Here is a 26,065-nt window from a genome sequence, read left to right on the forward strand (position 1 = left end):
TAGAACTATAATTCTAACACAGGCTTAATCAGGCTAAATCAAGGTGACCACCGGACTGTGTTTCTTTCTGGAGCCTCTCGGTAAGAATTTATTTCCTTGTCTTTTCCAGTTTGGAAAGGCTGCCCACATTTCTTCGCCCAAGGCTGCTCCCTCCATCTTCAATGTAAAAAACTAGCAGATTAAGTCCTTCTCACATAGCATTTCTCTGACCCTCCCTTTTGCCTCTTCTTCCACTTGTAAGGACTGCACCCACCTGGAGGGTCCCAGATAAACTCTCTGAAAGTCAGCTGATTAGCAACCTTAATTCCAGCTGCAATCTTAATTCCCTTTTGCCATGTAAAGTAACATATTCACAGCTTCCAGGATTAGGACATGGACATCTTCACAAAGCTATTCTGCCTACAGAATGATACCACAAGGCTGTTATGGTAAAACAGGTCATACTTCTGAAGGGCCCCCAATTTACATAATACTCTCTTAATGGACTCTAGGTAAGTGGCCACCAAGCCAAGGACAAACATTAACTGGCCTGGCTCATCCTTATGAAGCGAACACTCAACAGTGATGATTTCCTTCATGAGAAATTATTGACAGATTCAGCCAAGTCTGCCCAGTTCTTTCATTATTCTGTCTGTGTGTCCCCTCTGACTATCTTCCACTGATATAAAGAGGAAATTAATCCTTCTCGTAAACAGACCGTAGAAACAAATGACTAAATCTGTGACCCTCTTGCTCAGCATGCATGTGTTGTGCATACTAATCAGGACAAATTGGAGCCTAGAATTTGGAAGCTGCCTGCAGGGGTACTGTAAGTCTTGTATCCTCCCTGCTCCCAGCTGGAGTGACTCAATGATACCATGACTCATATAGGACGATTTTATTTATTAGATCACAGCATCAGCAGAAAGAAAAGATTTCTTTACTGAAAATAGCATAAAGAAACTGAAAAAGCAATATAATTGTGACAGAGGAAAATTAAGTCTAATAAAATATCTTGTCCTACTAGAAAATTCATGCTTGTGAATAAAATGGTCATTAAACTCCTCAGTTTAAGCCTTATGGTGTCACCACTCATCTTGCTTTGCATGATTCTGGCTCTGAACATACTGTTTATTCATCCTTTCACTTGGTTTTATATATTAAGTAACAACTATATGCCAGGACCTGTGCTAGATGCGTGAAGTAAAAATGCTAAGGAAGATATGCAAATATGTATGAGACTCATCTGAGAGTTCATAATCTAATGGTAAAGTTAATTATAAGTAAACAACGGCAAAATAGATAGATGGGCCTGATGTTCTGGGAACAAAGGAGGTAAAGTGTTACTGGCTGTTATAGAACAATTAGAATTTTTCCAGCTAGAGAAGCTATCCATTGAAGAGGACCATCTAAGGCACAAAAGCAAGTAAGAGCACGATGTGACCAACTAATCATGAGATACATAGTGTGGCTGAAGCAATAGCAAATAGGGAAAGAAATAATGCTCTATAAAATTTTGGAGTACAGGCACTAGGGAGATTTAAAAGCAAGAGACTAACAGGAACAACAGACCAGCACCCTGTGGTATAAGAAGATAGCCTGTCAGCATGGTGCAAAATAACTGGGAGCAAAGAAAAGCAATGTCCCTAGTTGTGCAAAAATACATTCTAGAGAGGATAAGAGGCTAGAACTAAATGAGAATGAAAAGAGCACATTTGTAAGAGGTAAAATTTCCACAGTTTTACTAAAGCAGATGGATTTGAGTGGGATAAGGACTGTCATGAAAAGTCTTAAAAGAATTCAATTCCCTTAAGGTTTTAACCCTAGTCAGATTAAGGCTGTTTTATTTTTGAAGGTGAGTTGATTCACTCAGCTGTTTTGTATTTTCACAGAAATCATCATCATCATCATTATTTTAGGAGTTACAACTTCATAAATCTTTTCCACTTTCTAAGTACTTATGTATCATTTATTCCCCATGCCTACCGCAAACAGAGTAATAGGAAAGATCCTCTCTAACGTATAAGTTAGAAGCAACTGAAGCACCGAAAGTACTTCATTTAATGTCACATAGCTGAAAAGTAACATGGCCAAATCTATCTAAAATGCACATTTTCTGATACCTATTTCAGATTTTTATATTTAATTTATATTTTTTATTTTTTATTTTTTTATATTTAATTTAATGCCACACATATTTTTAAGCACACGTTAAAAAAAATGAGAGTTAAAATAACATCAGTCGAGAATAGACAATGGCTCCGTGGTTTGACAAAGAATCAGACTCAGATCCGTCGTTGAAGTCCAAGGTTACAGAAGCTATACTTACTGCTTCCCTACTTACCTGCTGGAGAATTACTGGGGAAGACTTCATGGAGAAAGCAGCCTTCGAAATGTATCTTGAAGGATATATACAAGCAAGGAGGGATTTTCAAAACACTTAACACTCCAAGTACGGTGCAGTGGGTTAATGTATCAATTCATGAATGAATCAAAAATGTCAAATACACACACAGGAAGAATGCAACTGCTTACTATGTGTTGTAAGCAATAGTGAAAATCACCTCTCATCTAAGTGATCTCTGAAATATTTGATGATTTTTAGAAATCACAGGTATCATATTCTGTTTGGACAGAATCACACACCCATACCCAGACGTGTTCATAGTCAAGGAAAGCTGTCCAGGAGACATTATGTGCTGAACTCCTCAAGGCTCTGCTACAGCTAAAAAGTACCAACCGAGTTTGCAAGGCCCCAAAATGCGTTTGATTAAGGGTGACCCAGGTGTAAGGGAGAAGAGTCTCCCTATCCACCATCCTCCTAACCCTCAGAACAGCAGAAAGACAAATCTGCTGATCTTTCTTCTGCCTTCCTTCAGTATTTCTACAGCTCAGTATTTTTAGTCACCTCCTGACTACTACCCCTTTTCTTAAAAAGTCCCTGAAGATCGGAGAAGGATTTATATACAGTCAACGATTACATGTTCCCCTTTCTACCTCAGTATGTCTTCTGGCACACAGGAAGACTGTTCACTTTGCTCAGAAAATAAACACCAAAAACATGGGTTATCAAAAAATATCCCTTTAAAACTCTTCCTATTTCAGTTGACCTTTTTATTTCAAAGATCATCTTATTTGGTTCTTAACTGTTCAAATAAATACTCATTTTCAAGGAGATTGAGTAAGACAAAGTTCATTCCTTCAGGAACTGTCACAATTTCTTTAATTTTTAGCTCATTTGTTTAAGTCTTCCCTAGAACTTTCTCTCTCCATTAACTGCATTACACATACCATTTGCTGCCCTTGCTACACCCTCTTAAATTGAAAGTTTCATCATACTATCCAAGGGCACTTCATTTGGGTGGAATTCCACTGAAAGCAAAATTCAATAAATTACAACAAAAGCCACAGTCATTCAAAATCAAGGGGAAAATCAGGCTTCTGAGACTGTGGAGTTCCACTTCAAAAGCCCCAAGATTGGGTCAAGATGAGCCGGGATCATATTTCTTTATTTTAAAAGAAGACTACATTCCCAACTCCTCCAAGTAAAGCATCATTTATGCCTGCTATACAAGATAATTTAAGGAAGAAAAGGTTATTTTGCCATCTTTCAACTTTTCACAGTCATCCAAAGTCCCTTCCTCTCTTCCTCCACTTCTCCTTTCCCTCCCTCTTCCTGACTACTTATTCTCCACTCTCAGAAACTTTTTATTAGGCCACTGTTTCCCAGTTTGGAGCTGGGAGATGGTCCACATTCCCCACCTCAGGGAAACGTTAGAACTTTCAAATCTCTGAAACTGTCCTAGAGTTTAAATTCCTTCTCAAAATAGAAGGGAGTAGGATACCTCCCTGTTGCAATCTGGGCTTCTAAGGCCCCTTCTTGAAGCAGCCTTAGGGATATACTAGTTATTCATCGTCGGTTTGGTCCTAAAGATGATCTTCTAGAGCATGGTCAGTCAAGATTATTTCCCTGAGAGCGTGCTGTAGCTCTCTGGAGTGGGCTCTTGCCCCTTGAAGCCAATACCGGAACAGAAGTGACTTACTGGCTGAGTACTGCACAATAATAAATGGACCCTGTTAACACAAGTTGTTTGAGGGGTACTTGGGTGGCTCAGTTGGTTAAGCATCCAACTCTTAATTTTGACTTGGTTCATGATCTTAGGGCCATGAGATTGAGCTCTGTGTCAGAGTCTGCACTGGGCTTGGAGCTTGCTTAGGATTCTCTCTCTCTCTCTCTCTCTCTCTCTCCCTCTGTCCCTCTCCCCATCACTACCACCCCCAATCTCTCTCTCTAAGAAAAAAAAAAAAACAAGTTGTTTGATTGAAATAGTGAGTAATCATGGCATATTTGCGTATGTGAGAATAACATCAGAAGCATCCTTCCATACACCTGTCCTTCCCCAACCTTCCCTCAAATAAAATGATGGCCATAAAATCAGGGAAAGAGAGTATTACTTATCTTCCATTTAAGTTTTTCAACAAATATTTACTGAATAGCTACTGCATACAGGTTCTTGCCAAAAATTTAAAAAAAAAAAAAAAGGCAAACCTACCACACTCTTTGGAGCAATGGTAGTGATGCTTACCTATGTACTGGTGTGTGGGGCTCATACACCTCAAGGTTCTCTGTGTACAAAATTATGCAAATGAATCGGAAACCCCCTGCTAGAAGCCCCAGTATTATCTACCTACCACCAAAATAACCTGTTCTGTGAACCGTGTTCTGTCCCGAAATATTTTTATAGGGAATCAAGATTAAGGTTGAGTTTCTACAAAAATAACTCATCATTTTTGCAATTATTACTACATATTCTTCCTAATATTACAAAAAGTAGTATAGTTCAGTATCACCTTGACATATTACAAAAATGGCTAGGAATATAGCTAAAAATTCAGTGATAATATATTATGATACATTTAGGGACCCGGTCAAAAAACAATGGAAGGAATTAAACTAGTTAGTAAATGAACTAGAAGAAAGAGGTGGGAAATTGGGCTTCTAATGATCATGTCAGTGTTGAGAGAGAAAGTCCACATACAGAAAGAAGATTGTGTATCTGAAGAATGAGAGTAATTCTTTAATTTCTTCTGCATTAATCAGATGCCTATTAGAGGACCTATATTTCATTTTCCTCACAACATTTTGAAAGTTCATCAAGAAAAGAAAAGGATGCCAGTGTTAATTTGACATATGGGAAATAACCTTTGATGAGAGAAAGTTAGAAGTCATCCAGCCTGGCAGAGTCTGTTAATTTTAAAGGATCAGTCTTCTGAAGAACATTCCTAAGAGGATGAATCTCCTTGTAAGACTGGTTGAAAACTGAATGGCAAAACAAGCTTTCTGTCTTTGAGCTTATATTTTAAATCCACCAGAAAAATAGAACTTTTCCATTAATGGTGGGAAGGAACCTATAAAGACATATATGTGTGTGTATAATTATATATACGCACACAAGCATGCACACACATTTGCTACACATGTGCCTACCCTCCTGACTCTCCTCTCCCACCCTAATGCACATGAGTGCAATGACAGAAGGACAGTGAAAGCCATAAAATGAGATGCGGTCAGATCTCACTAACCTCACTTAATTATACAACCAGTATTTTTAGGTTAGCAAACATTCAATTGACAATATATTTTAGAGAAATTAAACCTGTTGTATTCCACTCAAGTATATGTGACCAGTATGGATGACATAATTATAAGGAGCTATCTTGCTGGTTTTGGAAAATGCATGTGGAGAGTATTTCTAATAAAAGAACAGATATTTGCACCAAGAGAGCAGGATAAAAAGTACCTAAAACATTTTGCATCATCAGCCACAAGTGAAATATGCCACTTATGATCTTATTATCGTTATGAATGAAATGTATTTATTGCAAATGTTAATACAGTAGAAGCTAAACGAGATTTTTCTGTTTTCCATCCTTGTTTAAGAAATCAACAGTTTGAGATAGCATGGTAACTCAAAAAAAATTTTAAATACTGAAGCAAGGTGAAAACATTTGAGACTGTACTGAAGGTCCACTAAAAGAGTGAACTTTACATAGGTAATCAATCAATAGCTGAAAATATTAAATTACAGCTATAAATGTTTGTGACGTGTCTCTTAAAATATCCTGGAGTAGCACACGCTAAATAGACTTGGTAGTTGTTTTTCCCTCTGTGATGTAATTCCAGATTAGTGTTTCATTTTTCCCCCAACAGAACAATAAAAAGCTTCAAAGAAAGGAAGAGTGGGCTGTGATAGAATGAGAATTAGACATCAGGATCAACTAGTGCATGAAATGATAAAAGAGATTAGAATAATATCAACATTTCTGGTATAATCAATCACTGCAAATGTGTCAGCAAGTATATGAGGCCATCCCCTTCTGTCAATAAAACCGAGTAGACAATTTGAGTAAGGGGTGAAGTAGAGCCCAGTCAAACATGGCTATCAACACTTCTATTTCTGTCTCAGAAGAACAAAATTCTGAGGCAAGTTCTTGGAACAAACAGAAGTTTATCCAAATGAAAATCAAATGATAAATGCCAAGAGAATATTCTTTCTCTGGAATTCTTTCAGTTCTTCGACTTAACCAGCTGGAACGAATTTTCAAGTAGCATTTTGTTCAGCCTTTTGAAATGAAGGACTTTCCTGTTAATTGGAAAGCTATATTTCATCAAGATAAAGACAGTGCTCTTGGCTTAGTGATTCTCTTTAAAAAAGAAAAAAAAAAAAAGACATTTGGTGGATATTTAACCTAAACAAATTCCAGAACACTCATTTTAAGTGTGAAGGACTGAACTGTGAGCCTATACACCTAACTAAAGAAAAATGGGGAAAATACAAATACCAATGTTATTCTAAGCTCTGCATGAAAACTTGCTCTTATACTGTGCTCCCTCCTGAGAGAAATATGTAAGGATGGAAAAAAAATTGAAAAACACTAACTTGGGGCACCTGGGTGGCTCAGTGGGTTAAGCCTCTGCCTTCGGCTCAGGTCTAGATCTCAGGGTCCTGGCATTGAGCCCCCGCATCGGGCTCTCTGCTCAGCGGGAAGCCTGCTTCCTCCTCTCTCTCTGCCTGCCTCTCTGCCTACTTGTGATCTCTGTCAAATAAATAAATAAAATCCTTAAAAAAAAAAAAAAAAGAAAAACGCTAACTTGCAGAATCAAATATTGATACAACTGAGGTTTATGGTTTTCTAAGGTAAATTAATTGGGTAAGCCACAGATTTAAGCATTCTTTATTGTGTTACTTTAAAATGTGTTTTGAGGACAGGGCTAACATGATTATCAACTCAGAAAGATTTAGAGCAAGAAAATAAAGTTATCCAGGAAAAAAATATTTAAGACTCAGATTTTCAAACCAACCTACAACTTTAGGCAGTACTTACAACTTAATTGCTGGTTAGTGATATGTTAAATACACATTTGATATTTAAATTGATGCAGAATTAGGCAACCTGATTTATCACAAGACCATGAAAAGTTTTAAAAAGGAATTAATTATAATTAATTATAATGTAATACTAAAGAAATACTGTTTCCAGACTTCTTACGGGAATCACTCAATAGGTAGTCTGGGGGTGCCCGGGTGGCTCAGTGGGTTAAAGCTCAGGTCATAATCCCAGGGTCCTGGGATGGAGCCCCCACATCAGGCTCTCTGCTCAGCAGGGAGCCTGCTTCCCCATCTCTCTCTGCCTGCCTCTCGGCCTCCTTGTGATCTGTCAAATAAATAAATAAAATCTTTAAAAAAAAAATAGGTAGTCTGAATGACAATTATGTATTCTGCTTTAAAATAATGTTATAAGAAAACCTCTTCATGATACTATTTATGTACTTTGAATCTGGCAATATGTGTAGGATAGGAATTTTCTTTTTTTTTTTTTTAATTTTTCTTAATTAACATACAATGTGTTATTTGCCCCAGGGGTACAGGTCTGTCAATCATCAGTCTTACACAATTCACAGCACTCACCATAGCACATACCCTCCCCAGTATCCATCACCCAGCCACCTCATCCCTTTGACTGCCCCCCTCTATTCCAGCAACTCTCAATTTGTTTCCTGAGGTTAAGAGTCTCTTATGTAGGTTTGTCTCCCTCTCTGTTTTCATCTTGTTTTATTTTTCCTTCTCTTCCCTTATGTTCATCTGTTTTCCTAAATTACACATATGAGTGAAATCGGGTGGTTTTTGTCTTTCTCAGACTGACATAAGTTTTGCTTAGCATAATACCCTCTAGTTCCTTACACATCATTGCAGAGGGCAAGATTTCATTCTTTTTATGGCTGAGTAATATTCCATTGTATATATATACACCACATCTTTTTTGTCCATTCATCTGTCAATGGACATCTGAGCTCTTTCCATATTTTAGCTATTGTGGACTGCAGTAGATTTTTTTAAGGATGATGTCAAAGAAATATTTGACATAAACATTCCACAGACTCACACACACACACATATTTTGTACCTTGAGATACTAGCTGATGGTCTATAGCAGCAGCCAGCATGAGCCTGAGATGGGCAATAAAAAGAGTATGGTGTTATAAAAAAAGATAAACACATCAGTTCATTTTTTAAATAGTGTTTAATACTTTGAAGAGATTGGTCTAAACTGAAAACTTCAGGGAGGACAAGTAGCAGTGCAACTAGGCAGGCTTCGGTGATTTTTGAAATAATGGAGCCAGCCACACCATTATCTAAATTTCTAAAGAAAAGCAATATACACATTAATCCCCCTATTATAAGTTCATAAACAGTATATAAAACAATCAGAATATCATATGCCGAGTCATTTTTTCCTTGAGAGAGCAGTTAATACTCATTTCACAAACTAGCTACAAATTTCATGGCAGAAGTAATGTACTAAATTTGACTGGATTTAATAGGTGAAATTGATCAGCATACCCACTGACAAGTGAAAGTCAGAACAAGTTTACAAGCTAATCCAGTAGGTACAATTGTATAAGACCCAAGATCTAGTTCAAAACACATTATGCAAACATGCTTAGACCAAGAAATTTTCCACATATAAATGAATGTGCGTGATTAAGTTTCCGAGGGTTTTGTAATCTAACCTAAAGTGGTAGATAGAACTTCAAAGTCAAGAGATTTTGCATTCAAAAACACTGAAATTACTATTCAAATGAACTTTTATCAAAATGTAGTTGATTCAAGAGAAATAAGTTTACATTAAAGAATACTAAACTTAAAATGGTTACCTAAATAAAATAGGTATCTAAATTGTAATGCCCTGTTGTGTTTTTAAAATATTATAAAATACAGGATACCCTTTACTTTTATAATGAGTAGGTTGTAAATATTGCAAATAGTAAAAAATCTTTGGGCACTTTCTCCTTTGTGCTTTTAGCTATTCTTTTAACACTGATGATTTACAACAGGAAGGCATGTTAGTATGCCTAGTATGCAATATCCAGCATCTTTAACAGTTTCTTCTGGACTCTAAAGTCCCTCTTGAGTGCAGAGTCCAGGCTAAGATTCTGGGCAGCAGAAGCAGTGAGATGAAATAGGGTTACCTTGGGTGAAAGGGCCATGGAAATTTCTGTCAGCACAGAACTAAAATTCAGAATTTCAGATCCTGAATCTTCAGTGAGTGATGAAATTATTTAAACAACAGAGGAAAACATCTGTCAAGGCGAACTGAAAGTAATCCATAAGGAAAGTATTTGACCTGACAAAAGAAAGTTTATTATGCAAAAGCAGATTATGAAAATAGAAGTTCTAAAAATTGGTCATTGTTGATGTTTATGATGTTTGCTATAAAATGAAGTGATTTATAATAGGACTGCATTCATGACTCACTGGGATTTTTAAATCTAAATCAGTACAGTTTTTTCTCTCTTTGGATGTGAAGTGTAACAAAATATAAAAATCTCTGATAATTTTATGAGGATTTCAGAAATGTAGCAGTGGTAGTTTAAAACAAAGTTTCTAAATTTTGTAAAATGACACAATAGGTAAGTAATTTCCAAAATTCACGTATACAACATTCTACCTCTTTACAACTGGGAAGGGAATGGAAATACTGAAGAAAACATGGACTGTAAGAAAGAAGAAAGAATGAAGTGACCGGGCTGGTCCTGACACAAAACATCTCTTTCAAAGTGCTATTAGGATCTGAGAAGCCACTCGCTGTTCAGAATTCAAATTCCAGGGGCGCCTGGATGGCTCAGTGGGCTAAGCCTCTGCCTTCAGCTCAGGTCATGATCCCAGGGTCCCACATCAGGCTCTCTGCTTGGCAGAGAGCCTGCTTCCCTCCTCCTCTCTGCCTACTTGAGATCTCTCCCTCTGTCACATAAATAAATAAAATCTTTAAAAAATAAAATAAAATAAAAATTCAAATTCCAAGAAGTTAAGAAAGTATATTCTAAACCATAATTTTTAGAAAACTCTCTGTGCTATTAGGTTAGTCCGTGCACTTTCCTTGCCCCCCTCTTTTGACTAAGTAGCTTCAACGTGAACTCAAACAAGGATGCCCTACCACAGTGTGCTCTCTTGAGATGTGACGCAGAGGCAGAAGGGCATAATGTGGTTAAGAGCCTCATTTCCCCAGTGATAGGTGGACGGTACAGTAGAGTTTGTAGACCTGGCGCTCTCACTTGGCAGCATACCTGTTACAGGGGCGCCTGCCTGGTGCAGTCATTTGAGCTGGCGACTCTCCGTTCATCTCAGGTCATGATTTCCAGGTTGTGGGATCCAGCCCCTCATCGGACTCTGCGCTCAGCCAAGGGTGGGCTTGAGATTCTTTCACTCTCCCTCTGTCCCTACCCCACACTTGCTCGCTCAAGCTCTCTCTCTCTCTCAAATAAATAAATCTTTAAAAAAAAAAAAAAGTAGTAGTATGACTGGTATACCTAAGTGTCCATTAACCTTTAATTACCATTAGTCTTACTATTTTTAGAAACAAACCGCCCTAGTCATCTTCACCAGGATTACTGCAACAGGCTACTAACTGGGAACTTACAGAGCAAAGAGGATAGAAATATAAGTAACCCAATCTAGGAAACGGGGAAACGGTGAGCAAGTGAGGAAGGTCGCCCTGACGGAGTGACACGGGACAGAGAATTAAACACAAAGTCTGAATTAGAGCAAGGGATGTGGGAGAATGCATTCTAGTAAATGTATCAAACACATGGAATCAGTAAACGTGGTGGGTTGTGGTGAATGAAGGGCAGGGGTGACTAGAAAGAAAAGTATGAGGCCACTGAAGGGAGTGACAAAGTGAACAGGGGCTGGACAGAGGACCAAAACCCTGAGTGCCATGTTAAGACACTTGGGTTTATCTGCTTTCACCTTCTAAAATTTACACTCAGTGTCTTACAGTCAGGACAGTCTTGTTTCTGAATTCCCAAAAGAATGTGACACAAATAGATTGCATCTCTTATATTAGTCCTTTTCAACTGGTGGGAAAATGCTATTTTGATCTTAATATGTTTTAAGGATCAGAGCTATCTTTGCAAAAATGGTTCAAGGTACTTTCCCAAATTAAGAGCATTTGGTATAGAGTGTGTAATTTTATGCCAAATTATTTTTCTGTGAATAATTAATCAGAAGTGTCTTGGAATTTAAATAGGAATACAATTAAATCAATTCAGGTGTTAAACTACAGAATAAATAATTCAGATAGTTTTAAACTTTAGTTTGGAGAAATTAAGTGTCTATTTACAAATCCATTTCTTCATATTTTCACTATACTTATTATAAATTCCTAGGTCAGAGTAATATCAAGGAAATAAGTATTTTTATTTCTTTAACAATTTTATTTATTTATTTGACAGAGAGAGAGAGAGAGTGAGAAAGAGAACACAAGCAGAGGGAGAGGGAGAAGAAGCAGGCTTCCCCCTGAGCGGAGAGCCTGACGGAGGGTTCGATCACAAGACCCCCGGATCATGACCTCAGTGGAAGCCAGACACTTAATCAACTGAGCCACCCAGGCAGCTCTATTTCTATTTTATTTTTTAAAAACAAAAAAGGTTTGAATGCATTCCTGATTCTACATGGTAATAATACAGCTGAAAAGAAATTTGGCCTTTCTGACTTTCAGCTGTGTTCTTTACCACTGGGTCAGGCTGTTCTGTGTTTGTATAGCCCACAATTCAAAAGCCTTTATATATTATATGTATCTATGTACCAGATCATAATTGCTGAAGAAGTTAGACTGTAGCAATTTCCCCTCCTCTGCAAAATTTCCTAAGTGATATATTAACTAAAAGGAATAAAATTTGGAATTTTCATCCTCTATACATTAAAGTCAGGTCAGTTCTAGGTTTAAAAATCATTAGATTAACCCCATTTTCTCATGATTTGTGTTTTTTTGAAGGTATAAAGCCATGGGTTTCCAATTGAACTTCATTCCACAACCAATAAAGAGAAAACACCTAGCCATACATTTTGCATTTTAATGGAATATTTATTCAATTGGTCTTAGTTACAGATTCAATAATATTTAGTCCTCCATCTAGAGTGTGGGATACATTTTAGCTTTTTGAGAAAAATTCAGCTTGTCTTGAAGTGGACCTACTGAAAGCTCAATGGCTCCTCTTAGTGGTGGCATGAAAGAAATTCACCAGGAAGTCCTTCATAAAGACCTCTGCACAGACATTGCTAAACATTCACCAAATTGTGACCTGATATTCACAATTTGAGTAATTCGCAACAGATAAATCCTATCTGTGATTCTATGGAAGCAACTTTTTTATAACCCTCTTATGTTGTAAAATCTAATTTAACATTTTCTATAGTTTTCATTTTTCGCTTGGAACTTAAATACATAATTTAGGAAAAATAATTCAGGACTGCTTCCTTCTCTCTTTGTTCATTTTTACATGTTTATTCCTTTTAGTTCATATTTCTATTTGAACGGGTTTTAAAAAGACAGCCTGCAACTGATTTTCATTTTGTATCTAGCTGTTTCAAATGCACCTAGTCAGAAAACTTGCCTTAAACATTAGTAGCTACGGTACATCAAAAAACATACTTTGTACATATAAAGAAATTGAATAAGAAACTATATGATGTGACATAAACTTTGAGAGTATACATTTAAAGAAGTTGGATCTTCCATCGATCTACAGCTGTGGTTCTTATTCTTTGATAGAACTCGGGGTGAACTTGTTAACTACAGGTTCCTGGGCCACTCATAAGACCTACTGAATCATAAGCTCCAGGGGTGGGGCCTAGGAATATGTATTTCTCAAAGTCATCTATGTTTGGAAACCTGCCTGCAGAAGGCCCTAGGGGGTGCTTAGATAAATGACTATGTTTCTGTATTAATAGGAAATAATTTCAGTATCTCAAAAATACCACCTATTCAATTATGTGATTCTGGTTTGGAATGAACTCTTAAATAATGTGGCTAGACCGATCGGCACAAAAATTTTAGCTACCCTTTTTTTAAAAGTTAAGGCTCAACAATGGGCATTATATAAAACAGATGAATCCCTGACCTCTACCTCTGAAACCAACAATACATTATATGTTCATTGAATTTAAGTTTTTTAAAAAGTTAAGGCTCAAAAATAAATAACTGTCACTGCATACACTCCCTTTATGGATTCTAATTACAAAAGTGCTCCTGAAATCAGAAATAAGATCACATGTCAGCATATCCTATTGGCCTTTTCTAAACTAGTCACAGAAAGAAATGTCCAAACTCTCCCCTCCTGTCAGATTCTGATACTTGCCCTTTTCCGGTTTTCAATATCACTGATCCTCAGGACAAACTCCCAATATGGCAATTGAGTCCTGTACATGGTCCCAGCTTCTCTGAGTAATGTCCTATATTTAGACTCTGATCAAACCAAGGAAGTCTACTTTTTCAGTTCCCCAGATTGGCCATGTCCTTGCATGCCTTCATTGACATGACTGTTCACTGCCTGACATCCCCTTTTGCCCTCTTTGGCCTGGCAAAAGCTCATTCATTCTTTAAGGCTCAAAAACATCACCCCATCTGGGAAGTCCTTTTCCATTTCCATTGGCAGAGGTCAATGCTTTCTTTGCTGTGCTCCCATTAGGAGCTTGCACATGCCTCTCTCCATTTTAGCATTAGCTTGTAACTATAGTTATTGCGCCTGTCTCCATGTCTCATTTGTATCCCCAAGTTTTAGCACACTTTTTGGCATAGAGTAGAAGCTGAATTCATGTTTTTGTAATGAGTTAATAACATTAACTTTAATTTCTTCCATGATTAATGTGTGCCAGACACTATACTAAGTGCTTTACAAGCATCTCGTGTAATCTTTACAACATTTAGCAAGTAGTAATGATTATCCACATGTTAAATACCAGCTAATCCTGAGAGATGCCAACAAATTGCCAAAAGTTGCACAACTAGTTGTTGGCAGACCTAGAATTTGAGCACTATGTTTTTCTGACTCTAAAAACAGCAATCTTAAACAAATGTGGCACCATAAAGGCTCAGGTCATACTTGATTGCTAATAGTAATTTCTCTTGGATGGTCTCTATCCAACATCAATCTCGTACCTGGAACATCGAGGTTTGACGATCATTAGAACACTCTACAACTCAATTCTGGTGCATGTATACACATGCATAATCAGTGAATGTTGAAACGCAAACATGTATGTAAGATTGTGGTAAGTTTGCTTAGTTTGCAAACACCAAAGTATAAAACAACTATTGACCACATCAATAAAAAGTCATCAGAATAGAAAAAAGAAGTCCCCTTTAATGAAAACCTTATAGGATTTCCCAAATTGCACATGATTTTTAGTGGACTGCAGCCACTCTCCTGCATTTCTATTTTATTTCTTGGACAAGAGGAAAATATATTATTTATGCAAAAGGGTAGTTAGTGTTTCCAACCACTAACACATGGTGTGTAAAAGATAATAATCCCATTTTTCTATTGTGCAATAGCCCTCTGTTGGGCAACAATCTTGTACAATGTGCTAGTTTCCTGTTACTTTACTAGAGCCTCCCCTTACCCTCACCGCCCAGACTAAATAGTTACTCCTTGGATAATAAAACTATAATACTGAGTTTCATGCTACTTCCAAAAATGTTTCTGCCTGTCTTAAGAAATAATTGTATCAGTTTGCTAATAAACAGAAATGCACTATAAGTTGAGTATGTTGTCACTTGTGCCTAAAAAACATATAAATCAATCTGTGGCCAAGAAAGAAACAATATATTTCGTATGTGTTCAGAATATTATGGTTAAGATCACAGCTGTAAGATGTTGGACCATCATCAAAAGAACAATGTCAAACACTGAACTTTTGGATAATTTCCATAAAAATAACATTTTGTTTGGGGTCAGTAGTTTTTATGGAACTTTGGAATAATTTTCACTGACAGTTTTTTTTAGAATTGAACTTGAACACCTCCAAAATGCTCCTCAAAATGGAAATACTATGTAATCTAACATTTATGGCCAGGTCCTTCTGAAAACCAAGCACATATCATGAAAACCAGCATTTCTGTCTTTTACTTTGTACAGTTTCATGAAAATTAAATTGTGCTGCATATTCAGAAAGGTAAACATACTCTTCAGTTTTCTCTGTTTAATTACCAAATTCAAGTCAACACTTCAAATGTGTAATAATTAAAGCCAGAATGAGAAAAAAACAAAACCTGATTCCTTCCTCAGAAATTTTATCTATCCAGCAAATTTTTTCAAGTACAAAGAGTTATGGAATCAGTCAGTCAGTGTACAAGTAGTTCGGCTCTACGCATAACAGTCAACCCTAACATTTTTTTGTTCATCACTACATATCCAAAACAATTTGACTGATACTTGTCTTAAAGTGGCCTGAATTCTCATTTTTATTAACTGTCTTTTTAGAGTCCAGATTTTGGAGGTGCATTATGTTTAGCCCAAAAAGGCAAGTTTTCATAAAGTAGTTGGAAGATTTTATAAATATAGTCTCAGACCAGCTAGTTGTGGCATAAAATCATTAATCCAAGGAGACTTTGTTGGCCCAGGATACATATGCAGTATTAATAATATTGCTCCCTAGGATTCTGTAACCAGAGCTCAAGAAGAAGAAAGCCAAACCACTGAATTCAATATTTGTAGCCTATTTTGGGTCATAAAATATTTTGGTTCTCTCATACAAATAAATTCTCCAAAATACTTTGTCTGATTTTTTTGTAGACAGATACTAATTTCAAATTTTACTTGGCTTAGTTTCTGGGGATGCACATTATCAGAATTTGTCCCACACCAAGAAGTAGTAAGTCCTAGTTTTCATTTCCTATGATACTGATTTAATTCAGTAATTTCTCATTGAGATATATATAATCATGGATGTTACTAAAACCATGTCCTCAGAAATTATTTCACACTGTAGACCAAATATATATATATATTTTTTACATGATAATAAAATACCTAGTTAATTCACTGTATAGAAATAAAAAAACTAAATAAATAAATAAATAAAAACAGCCCATCCAATTTGGTGCAAGCCTCATGCACTTTGCTACTTTGCTCAAATTACTCTCTTCCACTAAAACTCTTAGCAATTTTCTAATTCCAGCAGAAGGAAACTCAGTTCGTCTCCCTGGCTCCAGTCTACCTTGCAAAATGGCTTTCCACATCAAAACCTTTAAGGTCCTATTGATTCCCCTTTTTTAAATGCCCCATACTGTGAATCTGAACTAAATCTGTGCTTCAAACCCAGTTCAAGGTCAGGGACCTCCATGGAATCCAGTGTCTATCCAATAAATATTTGCTCATTTGTGTGAGAGAGACACAATGTTCCTGCCTGCATAGCTGATACCATAGGGTTATTGATAAGTTATAGTTAGCACCTGGCTGGTGATTGCAAAGAAAATCAATTTCAACATACAAACATCTGTGTTGAAATAAAGTACATTTCTACTGGTATTTGCATATTTGTTATGTAAATCAAGTCTCTTTTAGTATATGGCATGCAGTTAGAGCAGGACATTGCAAATATCTAACTGTTACTTGGAAAAATTTGAATACAAAGGAATGCCTTCAGTAGGAGTTAGATAACATATACACATTAGAAATGTCTTATATGGCACAAAATCTATTCAAAACTTTGTATTAAATATTCTCAAGTAACTATGATGTAAATTAATTCTCAAACTTATAACTATAGAACCCTCTACTGTCCAAAAGTATCATATGTTAATTTCTTCGTTATATTTTATGCTCCATGTTCACATTTCTTGAAATATGGTACAGATCTAATCAAAAGTATCTGAGTGAATGATTTCAAGAGTAGATACTTGGTATCTATGGTCTGATATGCAACCTAAGAGAAATGTAACTCGTTGTTTAAAACTTAGAATAACCAAATAGAACATGTTTGAACGTATTTTTAAAAGGTGTTCTTTCATTTCAGGAAAAAAAGGAAGGGAGAGGAAAAGAAAAAAACCTAATAAAGAAGAAAGTAAGGATGCCATACCTGATAACAAAGGTCTGGAACCCAGCAGAGAAACTCCAGAACAACGAGAGAACAAAGACAGACAGCAGCAGAAGAAGCGAAAGGTCCAAGATCAGCAACAGAAATCGGTATCGGTCAGCACTGTACATTAGAGGGTCCCATGAGATCGTTGTAAACTCATGATGCTGCTATCTCAACCAGATGCCCAGGACAGGTGCTCTAGCCATTAGGACCACAAATGGACAACGTGTCAGTTACTGCTCTGTCTCAACAACATTCCAGATAGTTGCTATATTCTTTGTACAAGCATAGCGAACAACAAAGAGCCAAAAGTTCAAAGAAGGGATGTTTTCAAATGGTTATCTAACACGCTTCTGTGCATTTCTAAGAGACAAGAAATTTTGTATATAATTATCAATAGGCTATAAGATGTAACAACATAATGATGACATCTGGAGAGCGACATCTTTTCCCTATAAAAATAATTTTTCAAGCTATTGCTTTAAGAAGCGAAAGATAGTTCTGCAAATTCGAAGAGGCAATATCCCTTCAAAGTCAATAAGAGATCAGGGAAGAGAAACATCTTTCAAAGAACAGTGTTGTTTTGTCCAGGAGATCTAGAGAGTGCTCAGACATTAGGGCCCAGCATTTGGAATCATAGGAATTATCACCACCGAAATGACCGTTTTCAGATTGGTTCCATTGCCTTCACCCTGTCCTTCGGCAAGAAACATGAGAGTGTACACCAGAGTTAAGCATACTGTGTGGGATTGGAAAAAGGCAAAATGTGGAAGAAACCATAGCCTTGGAGATGACTTCTGTGCTTTACAAAACTGTGAAGGGTTGTGATTACCTGGAACAGGTCTCTAATCGATGTCAGCACTGTGTGGTTCAGCCTCTGCTACCCCTTGGGTTATATAAGTCTGTAAACATGTACTTGTAAGTTCCAAAAGCAAAATCATACTTATTAGAAGAAAATTCTGATTTCACAGAAAAACAAAAACTAGAGCAAGGAGACTAGAACATGTTTGCAAAGTCAAGTGTTTTCTGCAGGAAAAACATTTTTATTACCACCTGGAACTAAAAGGGGATACTACTTTCTAACAAGGTGTATCTAGTAGGGGGGAAAGCCACCACAATAAATACATTTGTTGATAGTTTTTAAAGTTTTGTTCATTTTGTTTTATTGGAAAATTGTTACTCTTACAGACTCATGAATTAGGAAAGGGGATTCTGTATCCTATGTAATCTGAACATACTACATTTCTCGATGTTTGCTTTTGGAATCCACCTTTTGTAAGTAGATAGAGATTTACTTATAGCATATTAGGAGGTATTTATTCAGCTTTTCCCTTAATCAACAAAATTCTAATTCTAGATGCATAGGCCTCCCGAAATGATTTCACAGCTCCCCCTTCACTGCTTAGAAACTAGCATCTTTCCTTGTGTGTCAGTTCCTCCTGCATTTTGAACATTTGGCCTTTTCTTCTCCATGTTTTCTCAGTCTGTGGATCTCTTTTGGGGATTGAAGTCAACCTAGCTGGAGGCCTTACCAGTGTTTCACAGAGGACACAGCCAGCCCAGGACAGGAGGAGCCATCTTTGAGCAAGCCCACAGAATCTCGCGGCCCACCTTAGCCTTTCTGTCATAATGGCAGGACACAAGGCTGCTCTGCCCACCACACACTTCCTGGCCCTCTAAAGATCAGTGCTTTCAGAAGAATTGGCAATTGAGTCTGGCTTCTGGCTGCCTATCTCTGGTCACTTTTTCCCTCCAACTGTACTGTTCATGTGGACTGCTTGGCTTAATTCGTTTTTCACTTCTCTTGTTGTCTTCCAAGATATGAAATTTTTGAATGATGCATTTCTGTTTCTAACTTTGGTGTTTTCTTTCCTAGTCTGCATGAGATAAGTGTTTCAACTAACTAGATCTATTCCCCATGTATGAAAATAACTCTATTTTCAACTACAGCTTATATCATCAAGGAGAAATAAACCTTTTCCTACAAAACTATATTAAGTGGAAGTATATTCCCATGTTCTAGGACTTTTGGATGGTTTCAGACTTCATCTTTGTCCTCAATCTTATCTACTCAAGCAGTAGCAGCTAAATTATTTGTCTCTTTCTGTGTTGGTCATTGTCTCCATTCTTTCAAAAAGTCAGTTATTGAGAGGGTCTAGGCGTGCAAATGCAGTGCTGAAAAATGGTTAAATCAGCCAGGACACAACAGCTGTGGCATGACTGACATGTCTTCCCAGGTGTTTTTGACTCAAGACTTTTACCCTGAGATCTTCCAGAAAACAGCAGATAATCTAAATCCTTGATGCAGCACTTAAATAAAAGTAGAATTATTACAAAGGAAAAAAATGACAAGTAGCATTAATATTCATACTTTGGGTGAAACATAAGTGAAGACACAGATAACATCAATTTTAAATGTTCCTGTAATAGATCTTGAGGCATGTGGAAACATTATAATGTTGAAACTGGCAGCCTACTCAACTTTGAGCAAAATCTCATGATCAACTCTGGTAAATTTCCCACACTAGTCACAGAAGGCATTAACTCTTTGCTGTGGTTATGTCTTTAGGATCTGGTGAACTATTGACGGTAACGAGTGGCTGGTAAATTCTTGATTCAAAGAGAATCAAAAGACTGCAGCAACAGAAATCTGTCTATGTCTAATCCACATTCCTCGTCTTCAAATTCTGCTTTATAACTAAGGGGAAGTCTGTCTTCCATAGTCAAAGTAAGGTTCTAGTCCCAGATATTAACCATTAGCAAATCACCTGGGTTCTCTATGTTCCCATTTTTTTTTCTTTAATTTTGTGTATTTATTTGAAAGTGTGAGTAAGAGGGAGGGAGGGAGAGAGAGCAAGCGAGCTCACGCACAAGCTGGGTGGGGGGGAGGCGCGTAGAGGAAGAGGGAGAGGCAGACTCCCCAGTGAGCAAGGAGCCCTGTGCAAGACTGGAGACTCCAGACTCGAGCCCAGGATCCTGCGATCATGACCTGAGCCCTGAGTGGAAGGCAAACACTTAACCGACTGAGCCACCCAAGTATCCCATGGGTTCCCATTTTCTTAAGTGCAACATGAGAAAGGTGGGCAGAAGATGATTACTGGCAGGGGAGCATGTGACCTCTCTGTTAGCTCAGGGTGATGCCCCTATGGAGTTCTCATCAGCAGCAGTGTCCTCTGGGCTCCTCAACCCTGCTTTTTTCTAAACGTGAAAATGTATTAGTTCATAAATGATACAGATTGAACTCTGATGTTACTGAATTAAAAGTTGTTCACATTAGTGGTTATTAAAATATTGAAACAAATAGCATTGAGAAGGAAAAAAGGAATATATAAATGCATCTAATGCCAGGAAGGTTTCAGAATATCCTCACAAAGGGAGACCTCAAAGAAAACCGGAAGTTCTCTATAGCTAAAGTTAGGCAGTCTGGGTTAACATCCCAATTGTGTTACTTAAATGTCAACCTGTGTGACCTTGAACCAGTTGTGTGGTCTCTCAGAGCCTCCATTCCTCCCCTGCAAAATGGAAATGGCAACACCTACCTTGGAAAGTTATTAGGAGAATTGAAAGACTCATCACTCATTATAAGTGATTATTCTGTATACAAATAAGTATCACTAAAAAGTAATGAATCTTTTCACAAGTCACATATATAAATCAATTTTATCTCTTGAGTAATGATAAGTGAAAATATCCTTATAATTGTACACATGTAATAATTTCAAGGTATATAGTGAGAATCACCAAAATGAAATCAAGAATAGTAACTAAAATGTAAACACTAGTTCTGTCTTAAATCCTCTTACAATTGAGAAATTACTCATTCTTTAAAGTACGCATATGCATTTTATCAATGAACATAAATAAAAATACTCTATCTTTCCCATGGATATATTTTAATAGCAGAGGAACTGACTAGACTCTTTCTCAAAACAATGGCAACTACTATCTGCAAATTAGGAGGGATAAGTCCTCTTTCTAAGGCTGATTTGTTACTTCACAGTTCATCTGGAAGCCAAATCTACCCTCCACTGAAAGAATAAAATTAAATAAAGCTGATGGTCAGATCAGTTGAGACTTTTCCCATTACAAGCATAACACTTCATCTCACCAATTTTCTAAATTGGGGGAAAAAAGGAAACAAGAGAAAATTGTACCTCATTTCTGCTAGCCACTCACCATTTGGCTAAGTTATATTGTGTAATTCTCCTAAAAACAGTCTGAGAGAATTACAGATCTCCTCATTTTAAAAATGAGGAAATTGAGGCACAGGGAAGTACCCAATGTTACACAAGTAGCAACCAGTAAGGCTGAAGGTCCCTCTCAGTTCTGGCTGCCTCCAAAGCCCATGCTCTCTCCCCTAAATCATATCCTTTTTAAAATCAAATTTATTACTAATCCCAAGAATGTCCATGACACACATTATGGAAGTATTTTCCTGTGATCCGAATTAGCACCACATGAAAAAGAAGCTAGGAAGTCCAATCACAGAGGACTTAACCCAGGATAAGACTCAAATCTGAATGTGTGTGTAAATGTGTGTGCGTACCTGCATCTGTTCTCCATAGCTGTGTGTGAGTCCACTCCTGTGGACTGACTGGTGGGGCAGTGGATAAGAGGAGGCAAGTGTGTTCAGAAGGTAAAGGAGAAATGAGAATTATGTGCCATCAGCAGAAAACCAAAGTTGAAACAGAAGGTGAACAGCAGGTATGGCTCCTTGGGAAAGCCTGGATTGCTACTGTGGACTGGTGACTCAGCTTAGTTCTTTCTCAGTGTAAGCAAGGTATTTACCAATAGGACCACCTTGCCCTTGAGTCCTTGGTCAGAATTAAAATGATATAGGAAGAAACATCAACAAGTCTTCCCTATGGTTGGAACAGCCAAAACAATATCCTTCAGATAATGCTTCATTTTCTCCCAGCTACTTCAAACATTCAGTATCAATATTTTAATTGTCACAAACCTTTTCTTGCCCATCCTGTCTCTTAAGCATTTCAGAGATCCACATATCCATCATATAAACAGGTTAAAAAAAAAAAAAAGAAGAAGAAGAAGAAAAGGAAAGGAAAAAGGAAAAGAAGAGAAAGGAGGGAGGGAAGGAAGGAAAAAAGCAAAAAATAGTAACCACTTTTATTCACAGTCATTAAAATATAGTTGTAAGTAAACCTCAACTAGTAAAAATATTTCATTAGCTGGAAAATTGGTACATGATAATTTTAGAAGACAGAATTACCTGAATATACAATAATCTGATACATCAACAGCTTGAAAAATGATCTTGTGCTTTTATAGCTACAGCTGTATGCAATGAAAAATATTATTGAAAACCATGTTGAGGCAATCCAAGATACTGAATCATCTACTAAAGATTATGTTTACTTTTAAAAATAAAGAACTGGCAGATACATAGTAGAAAAAAGTGTAAGCAAAGTTGAATAATTAGTTTAATTACCAAAGTTTTCTTGCTAATTGAGGATTCATTGATATACTATATTTTATACTGTTAATATCAGTTGCTATTTTAGTTATCCCTATCAAATTTCCATCACAAATAGATTTTAAGCAAGAGATAGATTTTTTTCAGCAAGTTTAATAACTCCGTAAAAATTATACAGGAGCATCTACCTCTATAATAAAATCAAAATAATAAATACATTTATAAGTGCTTTGAAATTGTAAACACAATAAATATTATAAGCCACTATTGTTTTTGCCCAATGAAGAGCAGATGGCCTTTCCTCATTTCTCACACTGTTGACCTCAATGGAACTTTATTCTTAGAGAAAATTATACATACCTTTCCAAAGAAGGAGTTAATAAAAAGCACTAATGCTTGAGGTGACCACATATAAGAATGCAGCATGCAGCCTTTCCTTCTGGCATAATTTTCTTTGGCTGCTGTCATTGGAGCTACATCAAAAATAAGGCAGGAGACACCACTTCACTTTGTAAATTTTGTCATGCCCAGACATAATACCATAAACTACTACTAAATTTTGAATCTATACCAGGGACATTTTTGAATCAGTTGATGCTACTACGCATGCTCTCTCTGCCCAGATCATGCATACCCTTGGTGGTCCCAAGCTCTCAAGAGAGAGGAAGCTCTGTAACAGCCCAGTCAACCATCTGGCCATGACAGTCTCAAGATTTGGGGGGAAAAAAAAAAGAAGAAGAAGAAGAGAAAAATTTCTGATCTTGAGAAGAATGGGGGCCCTTACTTTTATCCTTTTAACTACCCTGTGATAACCATTCACTGCCTCTCCCCTAGAATGCTCTGCCAAAGGTGGGGGGGGGGAGCCATGCTCCTAGCCTTTAGGGTGGGTGGGGGCTGGGTTTTCCCTGATGGCAATGTCAACCTAGCCTTTGGCCTCTCTCCCTGCTTTGGCCCTGTACTTTGCTTATTTATGTTTTTTGGTTGACTAGTTTGAGAAGAAAAAATAATACCTAATGATTTAAAAATTAATCTAAGAATAAGTTGGAAGGGAAATAATTTAGTAAATTCCTCTACTCTTAATATCAAACTAAGGAAACAATATTATTTACACTTCTTAAAGCAGTAATTTAGTAAAAAAAAAAAAAAAAAACCGAAACATATGGACATTGGGGAGGGTATATGCTATGATGATGAGTACGTGAGTAAGCCTAATGATTCACAGACCTGTACACCTGGGACAAATAATACATTATATGTTAATAAAAATAATTTTAAAAAATGAAACAAAAGGAAACTAAGAAAACAAACGAAAAAATAAAAGCACTTGGTATTTAACATCCAAGGACATTTCCTTGTATGGTAACAGAAAGAGTTCACTGAGTTTGCTCCTACTGATCTTTCTCCCATAGTAGAAAAAAATGGTTATCACTCACACCAAATACTACAGGAAAATAGATTTTAGTTTTATCCAAACCAGCAGTGATAATAATTTATGATTCCAAAAAGACATAGACAAGCAGAATCCACTTAGGAAAGGGAGTCATTTTCATGCACATGAATTCTAGCTTTCTTGGTTGCCATCCTAGCACCCCTTTAAATGTTGGAGTTTTTAGAATGGGAGAGGGAAAAATGAAGTATTGGAGTAAACCAAGATTCCACTTGTTGATTGTGGAATATTTAAAGCATAGCTTAATATGCAACTTGGGAAAGGGCCAAGAGAATAGAGCTTAATTTGTATATCCATATGATCCAATCAAATTTAGAACAGTATTATTTATAGAAAAGAGAGATCGTTAGAAAGTGCTGTTCTAGGTCTCCAGATTTCCAAATTTATTATGAAAATTGTCCTTTCTGCAATCATGAAAATAGATTGTTTGGTCATAGGTAGCCTTGCAATCCACAGCAATTTGCAATTCTGGCCCAGTACCTCTAGCTTTGCCTCTACCCTTCCACTCTCAAAAGCAACCAGTCAATTAGATCATAAGTAAAGATGAAATTGACAAAGAATAATGAAAAATTAATAAACTTAAAGAGAAATTACTATAGAAGAGCATTATTTGTTTCAGTTTAATGTTTTGGGGACTAACTCACTTTGGGAAATGAATATAAAACCAGTCAGGAGAGGTATTTCCTCCCTATCTTAGTCTGTTTTGTCTCCTACAACAAAATACCAGAGACTGGCTAGTTTGTAGACAGCATGTATGGGGTCTGGAAGTCCAAGATCAAGGTGCTGGTAGAGCTGGTATCTCATGAGGGCTCACTTTCTGGCTCACAGATGGGACCTCTCTGCGTCCTTGCATGGTGCAAGGAGCTGGGGATCTTTCTGGAGCCTCTTTTATAAAGGCACTGGTCCCATTCATGAGGGCTCCAACCTCGTGATCTATACACCTCCCAAAGGCCCCACTTCCTAATATTCCTCAATGGCTATTAGGATTTTGACATACAAATTTTGAGGGGACACATTTAGACCATAGCACCATCCATTAGCGAGCTATCATCTAAATAAATAAATAATCAAAGTATAGATTCTGCCATCTTTCTTGTATAGCTAAATAACAACAGAGCTACCCAATTAGACTTAGTATTTTCATATGTACACACTCCACAAACACTTTCCTAAAATCCTCTATCAGCTTTCTAGGTAGAGATTAAAGGCCTTGTGTTGTTTTGTAATAATCGCTTTGCCAACCCTTGCATCCATAGTAAATATTAATGTTTTCCAGTCTGTACAAATTATGAGAAAACAATAGTATTGCCTTTGTAATTATGTAACTTTATTAGTTTTAAGGTCAGAAATAATGAGAAAATGTGAAATTACAGAAGTCTAACTTTGCAGAAATAAAGTGATTTAACTATCAGTTTGAAGAAAAACATCTTTATCTGTAAAGGCAATCATGACTGAACCATGGAACTAGCCAGCCAGCAAAACTATACAAAACTCAATCACAAAGTTAAAAGTGAATTGAGAAGAATGCTTCAGAAAACAAATTCATTCCCAAATCACTTCTTAAAATGTAGAAAGAAAAATAATACTAAAGGAGAAGAAAGTAATTAAAAGTGGAATCCCCTATGTTTTTTTTTAAAGATTTTATTTATTTATTTGAGAGAGAGAGAGAGCATGAGGAGGGGGATAGAGCAGAGGGACAAGGAGAAGCAGGTCCCTCACTGAGCAGGGCTTGCCACAGCAGGGCTGGATCCCAGGACCCTGGAATCAGGGACTGAGCCAAAGGCA

The 26,065-nt window shown here is 36.9% G+C and overlaps 1 protein-coding gene across 1 annotated transcript in view; it reads left to right on the forward strand.

Moving 5' to 3' along the window:
- RSPO3 (R-spondin 3) overlaps positions 1–18,538 on the forward strand; it is an 88,302-nt gene extending 69,764 nt beyond the window's left edge. The window contains exon 5 of the mRNA XM_032862481.1: positions 17,337–18,538. Coding sequence (XP_032718372.1) covers positions 17,337–17,530 — 194 coding nt within the window. The 3' untranslated portion in view covers positions 17,531–18,538. The remainder of the gene's footprint in view (positions 1–17,336) is intronic.
- The last annotated feature ends 7,527 nt before the right edge of the window (positions 18,539–26,065 follow it).

This window comes from Lontra canadensis, unplaced genomic scaffold (assembly GCF_010015895.1).
Source record: "Lontra canadensis isolate GAN:19392208 unplaced genomic scaffold, GSC_riverotter_1.0 scaffold23, whole genome shotgun sequence".
Taxonomy (NCBI): Eukaryota; Metazoa; Chordata; class Mammalia; order Carnivora; family Mustelidae; genus Lontra; species Lontra canadensis.